Below are 14,150 nucleotides of genomic sequence, written 5' to 3'. Positions count from 1 at the left end.
CACATTCACGAAGTGTTGTCGTCACAGACAGTACCCCACTCACTCCCCCTGGAGCCCCGCGAAGGAAGAAGAGCCGCGTGGAGCCTCCCTGTGGCCGTGACCAACTCCAGACCCGACTCCCGTGCCACTGTGGGGTGTCCCAGCACAGGCCTCAGGGCTGATGGGCAGGTGGGTGGTCCTCGTGCCCAGCCCCCCACCTCGCCCCTCGCCCTGTCGCCCCATCCCTGAGGGTTCATGCTGCCCAAAGCGCAGAGTCACGAACACAGGCCTTCACCCAACCCCTCGCTTTCCTCCTTGTCTCTGTCCAAGGACCAACCACTCCCGGCCCGCCGCTGCCTCTCCATGTGGCAACTTCACGACTCCTCCAACAGTCACACGATGGGCACCAGCAGGAGGTGGAGCAGAGAACTCCCATTAAATCGCAGCCCCTAATGATAAATTCTAACAGAAACACACTTAGCACAGCAGCCCGGACCCTTAGGTCTTTAAGGGTAATAAACAGCGCACTATCATCAGACTCTGGCTTCTGACGGAGTGGTAGAACAGTCAAGGGCCAAAAAACCCCAAAACATTTAGAATACACTGCAAACTAAAATACGGGGATAGGGAACGGGAAACAGTTTCTTGAATAAAAACAAAGGCACTCACAAAATGTCGACACCAACAGATTATCTCTATGACAAGATTTTAACTGACTTTAAAAAAATGCTCGTTTTGTAAAAAGTTAGAAACAAAATATTTTCATTTTGAGGAAGAAAACTTAGTGTCGGCTCAGATAATTTTAATAATCTGCTGAGCTCTAAACTCCACAAACATCACATTCCAAGTTTGGGAGGCCGATGACCGGGCACACAGCCCAGCCCCATCTGCTGGGGGGACGACCTCGGCCGCTGCGGGCTCCCCGCAGCAACAGCCTCCTGACAGCGCTGTCTCACTGTGGAGCCGCTTGGAATCAGGTAACTCGTGCTCACCTGGACAGGTGGCTCGATCGTGATCCAGGCCGGAAGCATGAGACTGGGATTCAGAGGCTGGGTTCCCACGCGGAAGTACACGCCACCCCGGGAATCGCAGGCCCAGACGTGCTGGTTTCCGCACGTCAGGCTGGTCAGTTTCACAGCTCCTGCGGACAAATAAAGGAAACGCACACACTCTAATGACCATAAAATGACTAATGTTTCGTTTACTCCACCTTTGATTTCACGCTGCAAAGGGAGAGATGACGCTGCGCTGGCAGCTGAACTCTGTTGCTTGAGAACATCCGAGCCCAGGAAAGTCGCTGAGGCCTCTGGCTTCTCTGTCACCTGCCAAGTGCCACACAGCAGCCCTCTCTGCCCCAGGGAAAGCAGTCAAGATGCGGCCAGCACCGTGCCCTGAGCCACCAAGCACGGGGACCGCTCCCATTGTTAGCTCCAGCAGACACGTGACTATTAAGAGCAAATTCTGGATGTGGGGAGAGGAAATTTTTCTCTACAGGTGATCTTGGACTCAAGGTGAACTAACTAGGCTTCCTCGAATCTTTGCTTTTCCGTTTGTACTTCTCCTTGTTGAGTAAACTGATTTTAGGACGAAAGGAAACGGAAAGGGCCTTTAACCCGTTGCCCATTTAGGAAAAAACGTGCAGCTCGCTGCCAGCGTTCATTTAATTTTACATAAACACGCTCTTTGAGGCTGAAGCAAATCTGACTGGTTTTCAATGTGAAAATAAAATGTAAAAAATGTTCTTGGAGTTATTTCTAAAGAGACTTTGTCTCCAGTCTTAACGTAACAGAAATGTTTCTGTAAATCAGGTTCATCAAATGAATCTCCGGCTAACGGTTCGAGAACAACATCACGCATAGGGATGCTACGTTTTCTAGGATTTGACATTTTCAGTGATCGAGAATTACTATATTTATAAATGGAAACACCACTGCTAAAAACAGAACGCTAGAAATAGAATGATGTCATCTGTTTCCAAAGACTATCGATATACCAGAGTGATGAGAAAATAATAAAAGTGAGATATTTCGCGGCAAACTTTGGGGGTGGGGTTAAGACTGTAATCTGCAAGTTATTTTGGGGTAAATGCTGCAGCTGCTAGCTCTACCGCCAGCGAGCATTCTCAGGGCAAATGGGAAATGGGCTAAAGAGAAACTAAAGGGTCAAATATGTGGTGACAGAAAGAAATCTATCTATGGACAGTGTACACAATGGAATACATTGACTTACTGTTGAATTGTACGCTTGAAACTTACTAGATTTTGTTAACCAATGTCACCATAATAAAAACAGACAAACAAACAATAAAGAGAAACTACATCTGATTAACAGTCTGTCAAAAAGCAACAGATGGCAGTCCTGAAACAGCTGCCGCTGGCCGGGCTCCCGGCCAGGTCGTCCACACCTCATCCGACCGCCACAGGGAGGCACAGATTGCTGTCCCAGGGTCCCGGGCCACATGTGAGGCCACTGGGACTCGACACGAAGATGTCTGCCCAAGATCCCACAGTGAGAAGGAGGCTAAGCCAGGCGGGGAAGGGCGGACTGAGGTTTGAGCCAGGCCAGCCTGACTTCACGCCAGCCACCTGTGACCTCTGGGACACTACCTCCAGGGTGTGCGCGGGTCTCACAGTTCAGCGAAGATGGATGGATACGCCCAGCAACCCACGTCCTGTCACGTTATGGAACATTTTCATCACCCCAAGAAGTGCCCCCTGTCCCCTCTGCTCCTATCACCACGGATGCGTCCAGTCAGGTCAAGATGTCCACTCACACCGTGCAGGAACGTGCCGGCTGTGGCTGCTCTTGCTCAGGAGAACGTATGTGAGCCTCGGCCCCGCGTCCCTCGCGTTGCTGGCCGACTCAGCTGCATGGCAGCACCACGGGTATGTCGCCCGCCTGCCTGCTGATGTGCATTCGGGCACTTCCGCTTCTGCTGCTCGGAGTGAAGCTGCTGGCATCACTCTCGCAGATGAGTTTTTGTGAACACGCGCTGCTTTTCTCGAACAATACCCAGGAGTGGAGCGGCTGGGGCACAGGGCAGATGCATGTGAAACTCTTAAAGAAACCAGTGTCTGCAGTTTACCAGCATAGAAGTGTTAACTCGACACTACACAAAACTTCTCAGTACTCCTTTGTGCGTTTCCCAAAGATGATGATGTCTTATGCTGAAATTAACCATATTTTTTTCCTTCCTTAATCTTTTACAGACTGTCTTACTGGGGAGTTCAAACGGACTCGCTAGGGCTCTAACGTTACACATGAGAAGATCTGTACCAATCAAAATAAAGTAGCTTCAGCAGTAAATTCCAGAAATGGTTGAGAAACAAATGCCAACTGAAAAATAGCTTTATGTCGGAGTCTTCGACCTGCCCCGGCAGGAAGCACGGGCAGCAGCTGCCCACGTGACTAGTTACGCGGTAACGGAGCACAGCAGGTTGGCTTCCCAGAGTGAGCCGTAGCGACGGTGCTGCCATCGGCACGGAGTCCTACGGGGAGAGCACTCTTCCGGAGCAAAGGTGACAGGCTGGAGTACACGCTTTAGCCTGTAAACTGGCTTATTCTGAACTGGAGAGGCAGGTCAAAGGCGACGCCTAACTGAGGACTCTTCTGCAGCTTCTGACCTCACGGAGGGCCTCCCGGGCCACCTGCATGCTGTTCCACAGGGAAGACAGGTCAGGTGGTGGGGCTGCTGCCTCCCAGACAGGCCAGGGCTCTCGCGGTCCCATGGAGCTGAGAGGGGCCCCATCACCAGACCTGTCACTTCTGAACAGAAGCGTGAAAGAGCCGGCACAGGGCCTTTCAGCTGTCCCCTGCTGCAGTGACCAAGATGGTGAAGCCACAGAGCACTGCAGTGGGATCAGTGAGCTGTCACCCAGGGGACAATGACCCTAAAAGATGGACAGGTCACGAGCCCAGCTCGCGGGAACAGGAAAGCAGCGTCTGTCCCTGCGGCACTACCGACCTGACAGACACGCTGAGATTTTCCTGCTTCTTTCGCCCCGTTTCGCTTTTCCCTCTCATCCAAAAAGAGAAAGTTTTAATTACTGTATTCAACAGATAAGACATCTTCCCTTTAGGATTACTTTTAAACCTATATTTTAGAAAAAAAAAGTGGCATCTATTTCCAAAATACTTTTCTGCATAAATTATCGAATATAATCCCATTTGTTAGCTAAAGGCATGGACTGATGCTACTTCCTCATCAGATGCTGTGACCAGATGAATTATAATTACAAACTGCATTACTTTGCTAAACATTCCCATGGCTGACATAATGCATATTCATGTACTGCGAAATGAAATGTTGTGGGTATCTTAAATATCTGCTAAATGATGCAAATTTTCTTCTGAAAACTAGGATTGTAATAAATCACAAATTCTACATTGTCTCTGTACCTGGGTTTAGCAGTCAGACATCTAATTTATGAATGCTCTTAATTTCACTTCAAAGCAGCAACCGACTTGGTAATTTGTACAGAGGCAGAGGAGAGGGATGCTACATCTTCAAGGAGAAAGTAAAGGTCGTGTTCATGACTTGACGCTTTGCTACAGTCACCCTTGAAATTGCAATTTCTGTTGGCGATGTGGAGGAGACCAGTGACATTCCAGACTTTACACAATGACCTGGCACAACCCAAGGTGAATGCTGGCACAAGGTAGTCCAGACCATGCTGTCAGCACCGGGAACGCAGGCTTCCGTGTGCTGTGTTTTCACTGTCGGAACACTTGTAAGGAGGAGGCCAAACTGAAGAGAAGAAGGTAAACCACACCTCAGAACAGCTTTATAAACCCAGCATCTCTGGCCTCGTGCCTTGGACGGGCTGATGGCAACTTGGAGCTGGACTAATGAAGTGGGTGTGACGACGTCGTGTACCCGCACGTGAGGCAGTTTCATCTGTCAGTAGCGAGGAATGAAACTCACAGCCAGACTTATTTAGAAATGGAGTTACACATTAACAACTTTCCCTGACCGTTTCATTTCCTGACGGGCATGGCCGTGGCCAAGCACGGGGTCCCTGCCTGCACGGCTCCCACCCCCGTGTGCAAACTGCACAGGTCAGATGGGACGACTGGTGGCGGAGAGCAGGAGCACGCTGCCAGGAGGACCGGGCTGAGCTGGAAGGGGAGCGGGAGCCACGGGCTGGAGCCTGGAGGTCACAGGCAGAGCTGGTTCCAGCAGGGTGGGGCCAGGCGCAAGGCCACTCACTCCACACCCAGGGCAGCGTGATGGCGTCTGCTGAGGGACGGGGTGGGTGGGGTGGGGTGGGGCCAGGGGACCGGCTCTGCTTCTGACCCAGACAATGCCAGGGAGCACAGGCTCCAAGTTCCCCAGATGCAGCAGTGGGGTAGGCACAAACCAGGCCTTGGCCTTCACACCTCTGGGAGGCACGAGCGGCATCTCCCAAACCGGTCCGGCTGGGGGCTGTGAGCAAACAGCTCGGGCCAGCAGGCTCCCTGAACAAATGAAAGGCTTCCCGGGGCGGGCAGGAAGGGCACCCAGCGCCAGCACTCAGGGCCATGACCAGCCATAGCCTCTTCTGGTCAGTCACCGTCAGCAATAGCAGCTGGCAGATGCTCTCCAAAGCTGGAAAGTGATCGCCCTGGTGCGGGGATTCGGTTCAAAACACACAGTGTGAGGCCAAAAGCATAAATAATCGAGAAGACCCTGGAAAATTCCTAGCTTCGGGACAGAGCTTGCTTCTTTAGTTGAAAAACAACCGGCTTCTTTGGTCCAGCTGTATGACATTTGGGGGCCTTGCCGGGCAAGGGTGAAGATGTCCCCAATAGTACCCTGTAGGAGCCACATGGGCTGAGACCAGCTCCACGGCATGGCGAGTGGCCGTGGCCGGGCGCAGCCAGAGCTGCCGGGAGGAGGTGGACGACCAGCCCTCCGGCTCTCCCTCCTCCCGTCTCGCTTTTCTCCTGAGTACACGTGGTTAAAGTCTCACACGTTAAAAACACTTTGTACAATTCGGTCACACCAAACAAACAAAAAGTTCTGGTTGTCAGTTTACCAGACTGGGAAACCGTATGTCCCTAAGACCCTGAGGTGGCAGAGCAGCCACATCTAAGCAGCTGAGCAGTCAAGAATAAGCCCGCAGAATAAGCTAATACTGCGGGCTCATCCCACTGTGCTCCTCCTTGGAATATGCATGAATGATTTATGAATGCACCACACTGCCTGGCCTGCTCTGTGAGCGCTGGGGGGAGAGTTGGAGCACCCCTTCAGCCTGAGCCCCGTTCCGGCTGCAGAGGGGGCAGGTAAGTACATCACTGATCTTGGCACGGACACACTCTCTTTCAGGCATAAGGGGCACCGAGCAGCATGCCACGTTCAGACTGGCAAAGCAGCTGCACCAGCAGGACGACGTCAGGGGGTTTAGCGGGCAACTTCCCCGGACATGCTGCACCTGGACTCCAAACCCCACACACCTAAGGCTTCTCCACGCGAGGACGCCCGTTCGCTCTGCACAGTGGCTCACCAGCCTCCCGACATCCCACGTTTCACGAGACGCCACACGGCAGTCCCCGCAGGCTGACCCAGGGGCCCAGGGCCCCCGCGTGGCGGCCGTACCTAGCTGCGTGAGGTCCAGCCGTGCCCAGTGCATGCCGGCAGGGCAGCCGTGGGACAGTGTCCTGATGAAGACCCGGCCCAGGCTGTCCAGCGCCCACAGGGCATCCTGGCAGGCAGCGTAGGCCCGCATCTCGGCGTCCGGCGGCAGCTGCACCGTGGAGGGGCGGGACTGCGCGTGCTGGGCACTGACGCGGCACAGGTCCTTGCTGCTCTGGCACAGCCACAAGGAGCTTCCTGTGGAGAAGGGTCATGTCTGTCACTGACGGAAACATGGGCAGCCTCTGCCTGCGGGCGGATGGCCCGACAGCTCACTCACCACCAGGCGACAGCAGCTCTCGGTGCCTTAAGGCAGAGTCAGGAAAACCCTGTGATGGGCCGCTTAGTGAGAACCGAGCCCGAGATATTCTGAAGGACTGAAACAGGGGTGCGTGGGGCTGTGAAGGCTACGATGCCGGCCCAGCGGCCCTGACCTGGGGTGCCCGGTGCTGGCCGGGAGGCCTTTGACTGGCGTTTGGTCACTGCTCTGCAGGGAGCAGGGACCTGGAGGCTGGCCTTGGGACAGACCGGGGCGCCGCCCCGCCCTCTGGCTGAGGGGGCCGCTGAGGGGCAGCTGCTGGGGAGGGCCCGAGAGCCTCCTCCTCCCCTTCTTGCCTCTCTTACGGCCTCCCTTCCCGCCACCTCTTTCAGAGTCCTGAGGTGTAGCAGCTTCTGTTTAAACTGAAGATAACCCTCCGGAAAGTCAAAACCTCGGTCACGATGTACCTAAGAGTTATCCAAAGCGTGTGGCCAGGCATGTTTTGGAGTTAAAAATTCCTCTGCACTGACCACCTATGGCAGGTAGCCAGGTATCTAAGCAGCAGCCCCAGGGAGCAGCAGCAGCCGCACGAAGTGCAGTGAGTTCCTGCAACGAAACGCGCAGTCCGAGGCAACGGGACAAACGGCCTGTCGGCAGCCTCACGGCGGTCAGGTCACGCTCTGCTGCCACATGAGTCTGTGCCAAACTCAGGAAACGACCTACGGTTTTCCAGGCACACTGACTTCAGAACTGTGGTTGGGAGGACCTGGCGAGAAAGCGCTTTACTGCAATGACCACGTTATCCACTTCCTAGTGGGGCTGATGTTTGAATCAACCAATTGCTTCCCCTGAACCATGGACGACAGGGCGTCCTGGGTGGTGGCCTAGGCTCCTCCCCAGAGGGGAGGTTCCAGCCCACCAGGGAGCCATGCTGCCTGTCCTGGCTCCAGGCCCCACGCTCTGGGAGGAAATGTGAGTTCTGACTGGGGACTCAGGCTGGTTCGGGCTGCAGACTGCAGGGTAAGAGGCTGCCGAGCAGTGACAGAATTCACAAGGTGCCCAGAGAAGCTGCGCCATGGCCCTGTGACTGGTGCTTAGGGGTTACTGGCTGCCGGCCCTGGTGGCAACATCGTATGTTCCCTCCTTTAGAAGGACACTTCACCTTTAGACTCACTCAGCTTCACCGCTCTGGGTCCTTCTATCCTGCGCAGGCCTGCCCAGCCTCAAGGCTCTCAGCCAGAAAGGGCTACTCGCCTGTGATACCGCCACACCTGGTCTCTGACGTCCACACCGTCAAGCCCCCCACCCCGACCAGGCCGCAGGCAGACCACGGGGCTCAGGGGCCGCCGGCCAGCTGTGCACTGCCTTTCCCCACCAACCTTCCTCTGTGGGAGCGCTGGAAGCCAACACAAAAGCCCACTTTGTCGCAGAGGCTGTCCCTCGGGGAACCACGTTATTCCAGTAAGTGCCTAGAAAAAACAAACAGGAAGAGTTTAAAGAAAGAAGGAGGAAAAAACCGCACTTCGGAGCGTTAGTTCTAGACTACAACTGGTCTTCAGAACCTCATGGAGAATTCTAGAGTGTGCTTAAATTAGGAGGTCCAAGTCAGCACTGAGCGCCGGCCCCTTGCTTCCCTGTGGACTCAACAGGCTGAGCCACAGTCTTGCTGGGGGGTGGGAGCGGGGGAGATGCAGAGAGCAACGAGCTGGATTATTCACAAAGCAGGGGTTCATTTACGGAAACGAAGCCCCACACATGTGCATTCACAGACCTGGCCAGAGCCTCAGTTTTCAACACTGAGGTAGACAATTTTCCCTCTGGGAAAGGGACTACTCAATTCTCTCCTCCTAGGCTCTTCAGGTTTGGATGGGTTTTTCATTTGAATTTGAATTGATTAACATAAAACTGAGCTCCACTTGCTCTGCTTAGATCGTAACAGGAAACTGATCACACACCATCCAGACTCTGAGACCCAAACTGCAGGAATGACAGGTTACAGAAAGGACACAGGTACAAAGAGTAAAGAATGCCTCGGTGACGAACACTTCCTACCACTGGCAATAGGCTACCTTCTCGAGCTGAGAGCCTACGGCTTTCCCTTAGGTGCTGGCTTTAAAGTGAAGCTGCCCATCGAGCAACGTGAAGATCAAAGTCATTCACCCACCGAGGAGACTTCCTTTGGCGACGTGGAACTCATTCTTGCCCGAGGAGATCCAGACGCCACTGTTGTTGACACCTAGAAGGCTTGGCTGGCACTGGAGCTGCTGGGACCAAAACGCCATGCGCAGTTTGTCTGCCACCTTTTCGACGGGCAGCTGGGCTGCCGTGGCTACCGAGTGAGTGGCGTGCATGATGGTCTGGAATAAGCTGCACTGGTCGAACACCACGTAGTCTGTGATGCTCACCTGGGGGGGAGATGGGCGGTCACAGGGCGCCCCGCCGGGTCACAGCTTGGGGAGCGCACCCCTGCAATGCTGAGGCCGCACAGAAGTCTGTGGCAGACTCAGTCCTGGCACTCGAGATTTGCAGATAAGCGGGATGCAAATTAAAAAAAAAAAAAGGTTTAAAAATAAACATAATGTTGGCTCTCGCACTACCAAGAAATCCATCCTATAGTAATTAAAGTTAAATTTTACTTTCAAATACCTACAAGATAATTCTGTCGATTAAAAGTCTCAAGATAACATTCCGAATATTATAATAAAATGGTACCTAGTTTTCTTTAGGCTACTTAAAAACAGAATTTAGTACGTATACTATACATGTGAGTGAGTGTGTGTATGGTTACAAGTACAGAGCAGATATTTTAAAATCATTTGTCTCATTTTTCAGTAATACCTGGAATATCAAATTAGAAACACGCGTACACATATGCACATCCGTCAGAGCGAATACAGCTTATTTTTACACATTCTCACCCAAGGGACCAAAGAGCAACAAGGCAAGTCTGAGGTGACAGTGAAACCTGAACCGAAGACACGTTGTGTCTTTCACAACCGCTGAGAGTCGTGCGCCCTCACCTGCCACAGTGGGAGACTGGGAGCTGTGGCGACCCGGGGGGGCGGGAAGCAGACACTCCTCTGAAAATTCGTTCTAGGCCACTCTGGCTGGTAGTTTGTTGATGCTCCCAGTTCTCAACGCCCTTCCCTGCCCGGAAACACGTGGGGAGACTCCTTTCTTCGCTGAACTACCCCTTACTCAGAGGCCTTTGAACGAGCATAGTGAGATGAACTGTAATTGTGGGTTCAGTTTCCAGGCCTATCTAGGCTCGTTCCTCAGCACATTTGTTCAGAATTAAACATCGTGGTTACTGAGATCTCCAGATGCCTGTGAGGTTAGATTTCCGAACGACACTAAACAAACGCACAGAGCCTGCGTGTCTGAGGACAGTGGCACCATTCCCTCCTCCGACGGAAGGCCCGATGATTCTGGTGTGCCCAAAGCCAGCAAGGTCTAACTCCTCAAACAGTGAGAACAAACACTGTTGCCTCGTCCAACCCTCCACCTCTTTAAGGAAGAGACAGGGGCTACAACAGGGGGAGCAGGACCCCCAGTGCAGGGAGAGCCCTGTGCGGCTCCAAGCCAAGCACCTACTTGCCACCAGTGGTCGTCGTCCCCTTGCGGCTTCTTGGCAACGACGCCAGTTCTGAACCACAGGTGTCCGTGGACGTCCAGGGCCCACAGAGTCTGCTGGTCCCCGAGAGTGATACAGACAGGCTCCAAAGCCTGTCTTTCACTGAAAATGAGGGGGAGGACAGGGGAGTCAGCATCCACATTCAGAGCCCCCAGCAGTCTATGCCCGCTGGCATTAAGTGTCGGGCGGTGGGGCGGGGGGCAGTCTGGCCCAGGAGAAGAGACACCACCCCCATCAGTTCCAAGGAAGGAAACTTGAGTTTTGAGTCAGATTACTGTGCGATATAAAGTGTTCAAACGTGTCGTAGCTTCTGAAAGGCTTACTGAGGACCCGGAATGACAGGCAAAGCTCTGAGAGAATGAGCTAAGAAAAGTGGACAGGCACGCCGGGGCCCAAGGCCCCTCCCTCACCAATTAAGCGACTGGACCGCACCGCCGTGAGCCAGGCTGTGCCAGGGGCTGCAGCCGGGCAGCTGCGGCCCTCTCTTCGGGCAATGTTCTTCCCCCTCCCGCCCATCGAGTGCCATCTCCACCAGCTCCGAGGCCCAGCTGCAGGCCCACTCTGCATGGCTTCTGCAGGTAAAGCTGAGCGCCCGGTGCCACACTCCTGGGTTTCGAACCAGCTGTACCCCCTGGACCGGCCAGTTTTCACAGCGTCCCCAGACTGGGCGCTCCGGGAGGGCTCCAGCACTTCTGTGTACCTGGCCCAGCACAGCTCTGGCTCACGACAGGTACCTGCTCAAGTTTACTGGGTTGCTAAATTCAAACCAAGAATATCCTAATCTAATTTTTCTAAGAACTATTAATAATTTCACATTAGCAAAATGACGGTAATTCTGTAATTAAAATTTTACGTAGTATAATGTGACCAAGTAAATTACAATTAAGAGATCAATTTCAATTGACTAGGATGATAATTAAGAAAAACATTTGGCCCTGAACCATCTGAGATCCTAAACAGAAACTACCCGGTACTGGGCAGTTCTGAATAGTGACGGTCAGGAGAGACTTGTGACCGCAAGATGCTCAAGGTCACACAAGTGGCAGCAGCATTTAGGAAGCTGAATGTTGACCTGGTGTCCAGTCTGCCGGTCAGAGATAGGCACAGCGTGTCTCCAAGGTCAGGCTGCTTGAACTGGCTCTGACAACTGCAGAGAACACTATCGCCATGGAAACCTTCGGGGAGCCAGCTCTGCCCAGGAAAGGGGAGGACAGCTGACGAGAAACGGAGGTGGGACAAACGAGATGCTGCAGATGTCTCTGCTCGTCCCCACTGATACCTGACGATGTCACATTTCCACTGCTCCCCTTCAGGACAGAAGCTGCTCACGCCCTCCCGGTACAGAAGGGCTCTCTGTTCCGTCAGCGCCCACACCACACTGTTTCGGGCTGTGACCTGGGACAGCGGGTACGGACAGTCGACCTTTATGGCTCTGGCACAGGGGCGATCCACACTGAGACCTGCCAGGGAGACAGACAGGAAGCCCCCAAAGACACGCAATCAGGATTTCACACCTCATTTTTATTGTTTACTTATTATTATTATTTTTTTTTGGTATTTTTCTATATTCTTTCATAAACGCCTTTTTAAAAAAAAACTACCCAACGTACGGTAGTTAAATTGCGCTTAAATATAACATCTAACTGAAGCATTTCAGACGTTCTTTGAAAACCAAAGGAATAGCAATTCACGGTTCTCTGGTGTCCTAAGACGTCTTGGAAGGACGTGAAGCCCAGAGCAGGAGGGCAGGCAGACCCCGAGCAAGAGGGCCCTGGCCGGGGGCAGCCAGTGCAGCGACGCCTTTCCGCACCGGCCGGCTGTGCCCCTCGGAGTCCAGGGCGAGCACGGGGGCCGAGGCTACCGCCGGGCCAGCACACACCTGGGCCTCCAGCCAGCCACTCGAAGCAGCTCCGACCAGGCGGTGCCCTCTGCTGCTTCTCCCCAGTGTATGTGTGTGGGGGGGATTCCACTGCTAAAATGCAAATTCCAGATCTCCTAGATGAACGGCCAGTCTGTCACATCAAAGCTGTGGCAGGGTCAGTGCTCAGTGTCCCTGACTCCCCTGCCTCCTTGCAGCCTCTGCATAATGACCTCGAAAGCCACTGCTAGGGAAGATGGCAGAACATCTGTCATCTAAGAACCCATGTTCCGTGGCCTCGGCCTGCAGGCCGGTGGTCTTCGTACCCGTGTCTCCCTGACTGGGCGCACGGGCTCCTGTGCCAGTGCAGGCCCCGGGCGGGCTTCCTCGCACCAACCAGGTGGGAAGCACCTGAGGACTTCTTAAAGGACAGACCCTTGGGCCAGCTCGAGACCACGATCCAGGAGGTGCAGATGGGACTGGGCCCGTGTGACACCACAAGGTCACCTGCTCCTTACCCCCAGGCCAGAAGCACCCCATCCCCAGCAGCTGGATGCGCGCATGTCTTTCCAGAGCTATTTTCACTCGAAGGGACACACGGGGACTAGGCTGGGGAGTCAGGGCCGGCCTGTGGCCCAGAAGCATCAGGCTGTCCATCAGGGCTCCGTGGGGCAGGGCGCGCCATTGCCCCCACACCCAAGAGCGAGCCAGATGTGTGAGGGCTTTCAATGTGGCTGATAGTTCACAACGGAGATTAGAGCATTCTCTCAGCAACATTAAATGGTTACAAGACTGATCTCCACACAAATCCAATATGGCCTCTTGACAGCCCAAAATGCGCTCCTGCCCCATAACCCTTCCCACGCTGATAACTGATGACACTGCTGTGGGAAACGCACATCCCATCTTGCTGACAGCACGCAGACACTGCCTCTCGTTAGATTATTTTTAATAAACAAGTCCCACTATGTCTCTTCCAACAGCTAAAGGTCCCATCAGGGCAGCTTCTTAAAACAAGCTGAACTGTTATTTAGAGCACGTTATTTCTCGTAGTTGTCTCCTGATCCAGGTGTAAGCGGAGAGAAGCAGGGCTTTGATCGGGCTGAAAACCCAGCCATAAGCTACAGAGAAGTGGCTCCACGTCACTTCTGCTATTCCTTCCTCTTCAGACCCGGCACTGCGGGATAAGTGACACACAATGGCCAGCCATAAAGAGAGTAAGTTGTTGCCGTACTGTACTAAATAATCCTATTGAGTCTTGCCCTAAAGTTGTCCGGGGTTGAATCTGAGTCAGTAGCAGGAAACTGCTCATATATTCCAACAGCAAACACTCTTTCTAAAGTCTGTTAATTTAAATGGACTTTCGGCCTCTTAATCACTGTAACTGTTCTAAGAGCGTCACCAACAAAGCAAGGCACAGTAACCAAGAACCAACGGCACCTGAGCACGGTCTCCCATTACCTGTCTGCAGGTACAAATCTCCGTTTGTCCTGATGATCCAGGCCGTGTCATCGCTCAGTGCCACAAACACCGCCTGGGGCAGAGCTTCGTACCAGTGCCGCTTCCCCCTGATGGTCACTTTTCCACAAGCAAAAGCTCGGTTAGATTTCTGTTCGATCTTCCAGAGGAGGGCGCCTGTGAAAATAAAAATTCTAGTCATCGTCCAAAAAACATCGGGAAGTTTACGCAAAAAACTTCATTCTGGGTGCTGCAGGAGGCAGATTCCTCAAATATCCCCCTTGCTTCAGCTCCAATGGAGACAGAGCCCGTAGCACCCAGGTCTGAACCCCTGGCCACCACCTGCTGT

The 14,150-nt window shown here is 53.4% G+C and overlaps 1 protein-coding gene across 4 annotated transcripts in view; it reads right to left on the bottom strand.

Moving 5' to 3' along the window:
* TECPR2 (tectonin beta-propeller repeat containing 2) overlaps positions 1-14,150 on the bottom strand; it is a 71,449-nt gene that overhangs the window by 21,660 nt on the left and 35,639 nt on the right. For all 4 annotated transcript variants that reach the window (XM_039884270.1, XM_039884268.1, XM_039884269.1 and 1 more), the window contains 7 exons: positions 13,805-13,978; positions 11,765-11,945; positions 10,446-10,587; positions 9,016-9,256; positions 8,231-8,320; positions 6,557-6,790; positions 972-1,120 (listed from right to left, as the gene is read on the bottom strand). In XM_039884270.1, coding sequence (XP_039740204.1) covers positions 972-1,120; positions 6,557-6,790; positions 8,231-8,320; positions 9,016-9,256; positions 10,446-10,587; positions 11,765-11,945; positions 13,805-13,978 — 1,211 coding nt within the window. The remainder of the gene's footprint in view (positions 1-971; positions 1,121-6,556; positions 6,791-8,230; positions 8,321-9,015; positions 9,257-10,445; positions 10,588-11,764; positions 11,946-13,804; positions 13,979-14,150) is intronic.

Source organism: Pteropus medius, unplaced genomic scaffold (genome assembly GCF_902729225.1).
Source record: "Pteropus medius unplaced genomic scaffold, Ma_sr-lr_union100, whole genome shotgun sequence".
Taxonomy (NCBI): Eukaryota; Metazoa; Chordata; class Mammalia; order Chiroptera; family Pteropodidae; genus Pteropus; species Pteropus medius.
Note: the sequence above shows the minus strand (reverse complement) of the source record. Positions and strands in the feature narration are given on the sequence as shown.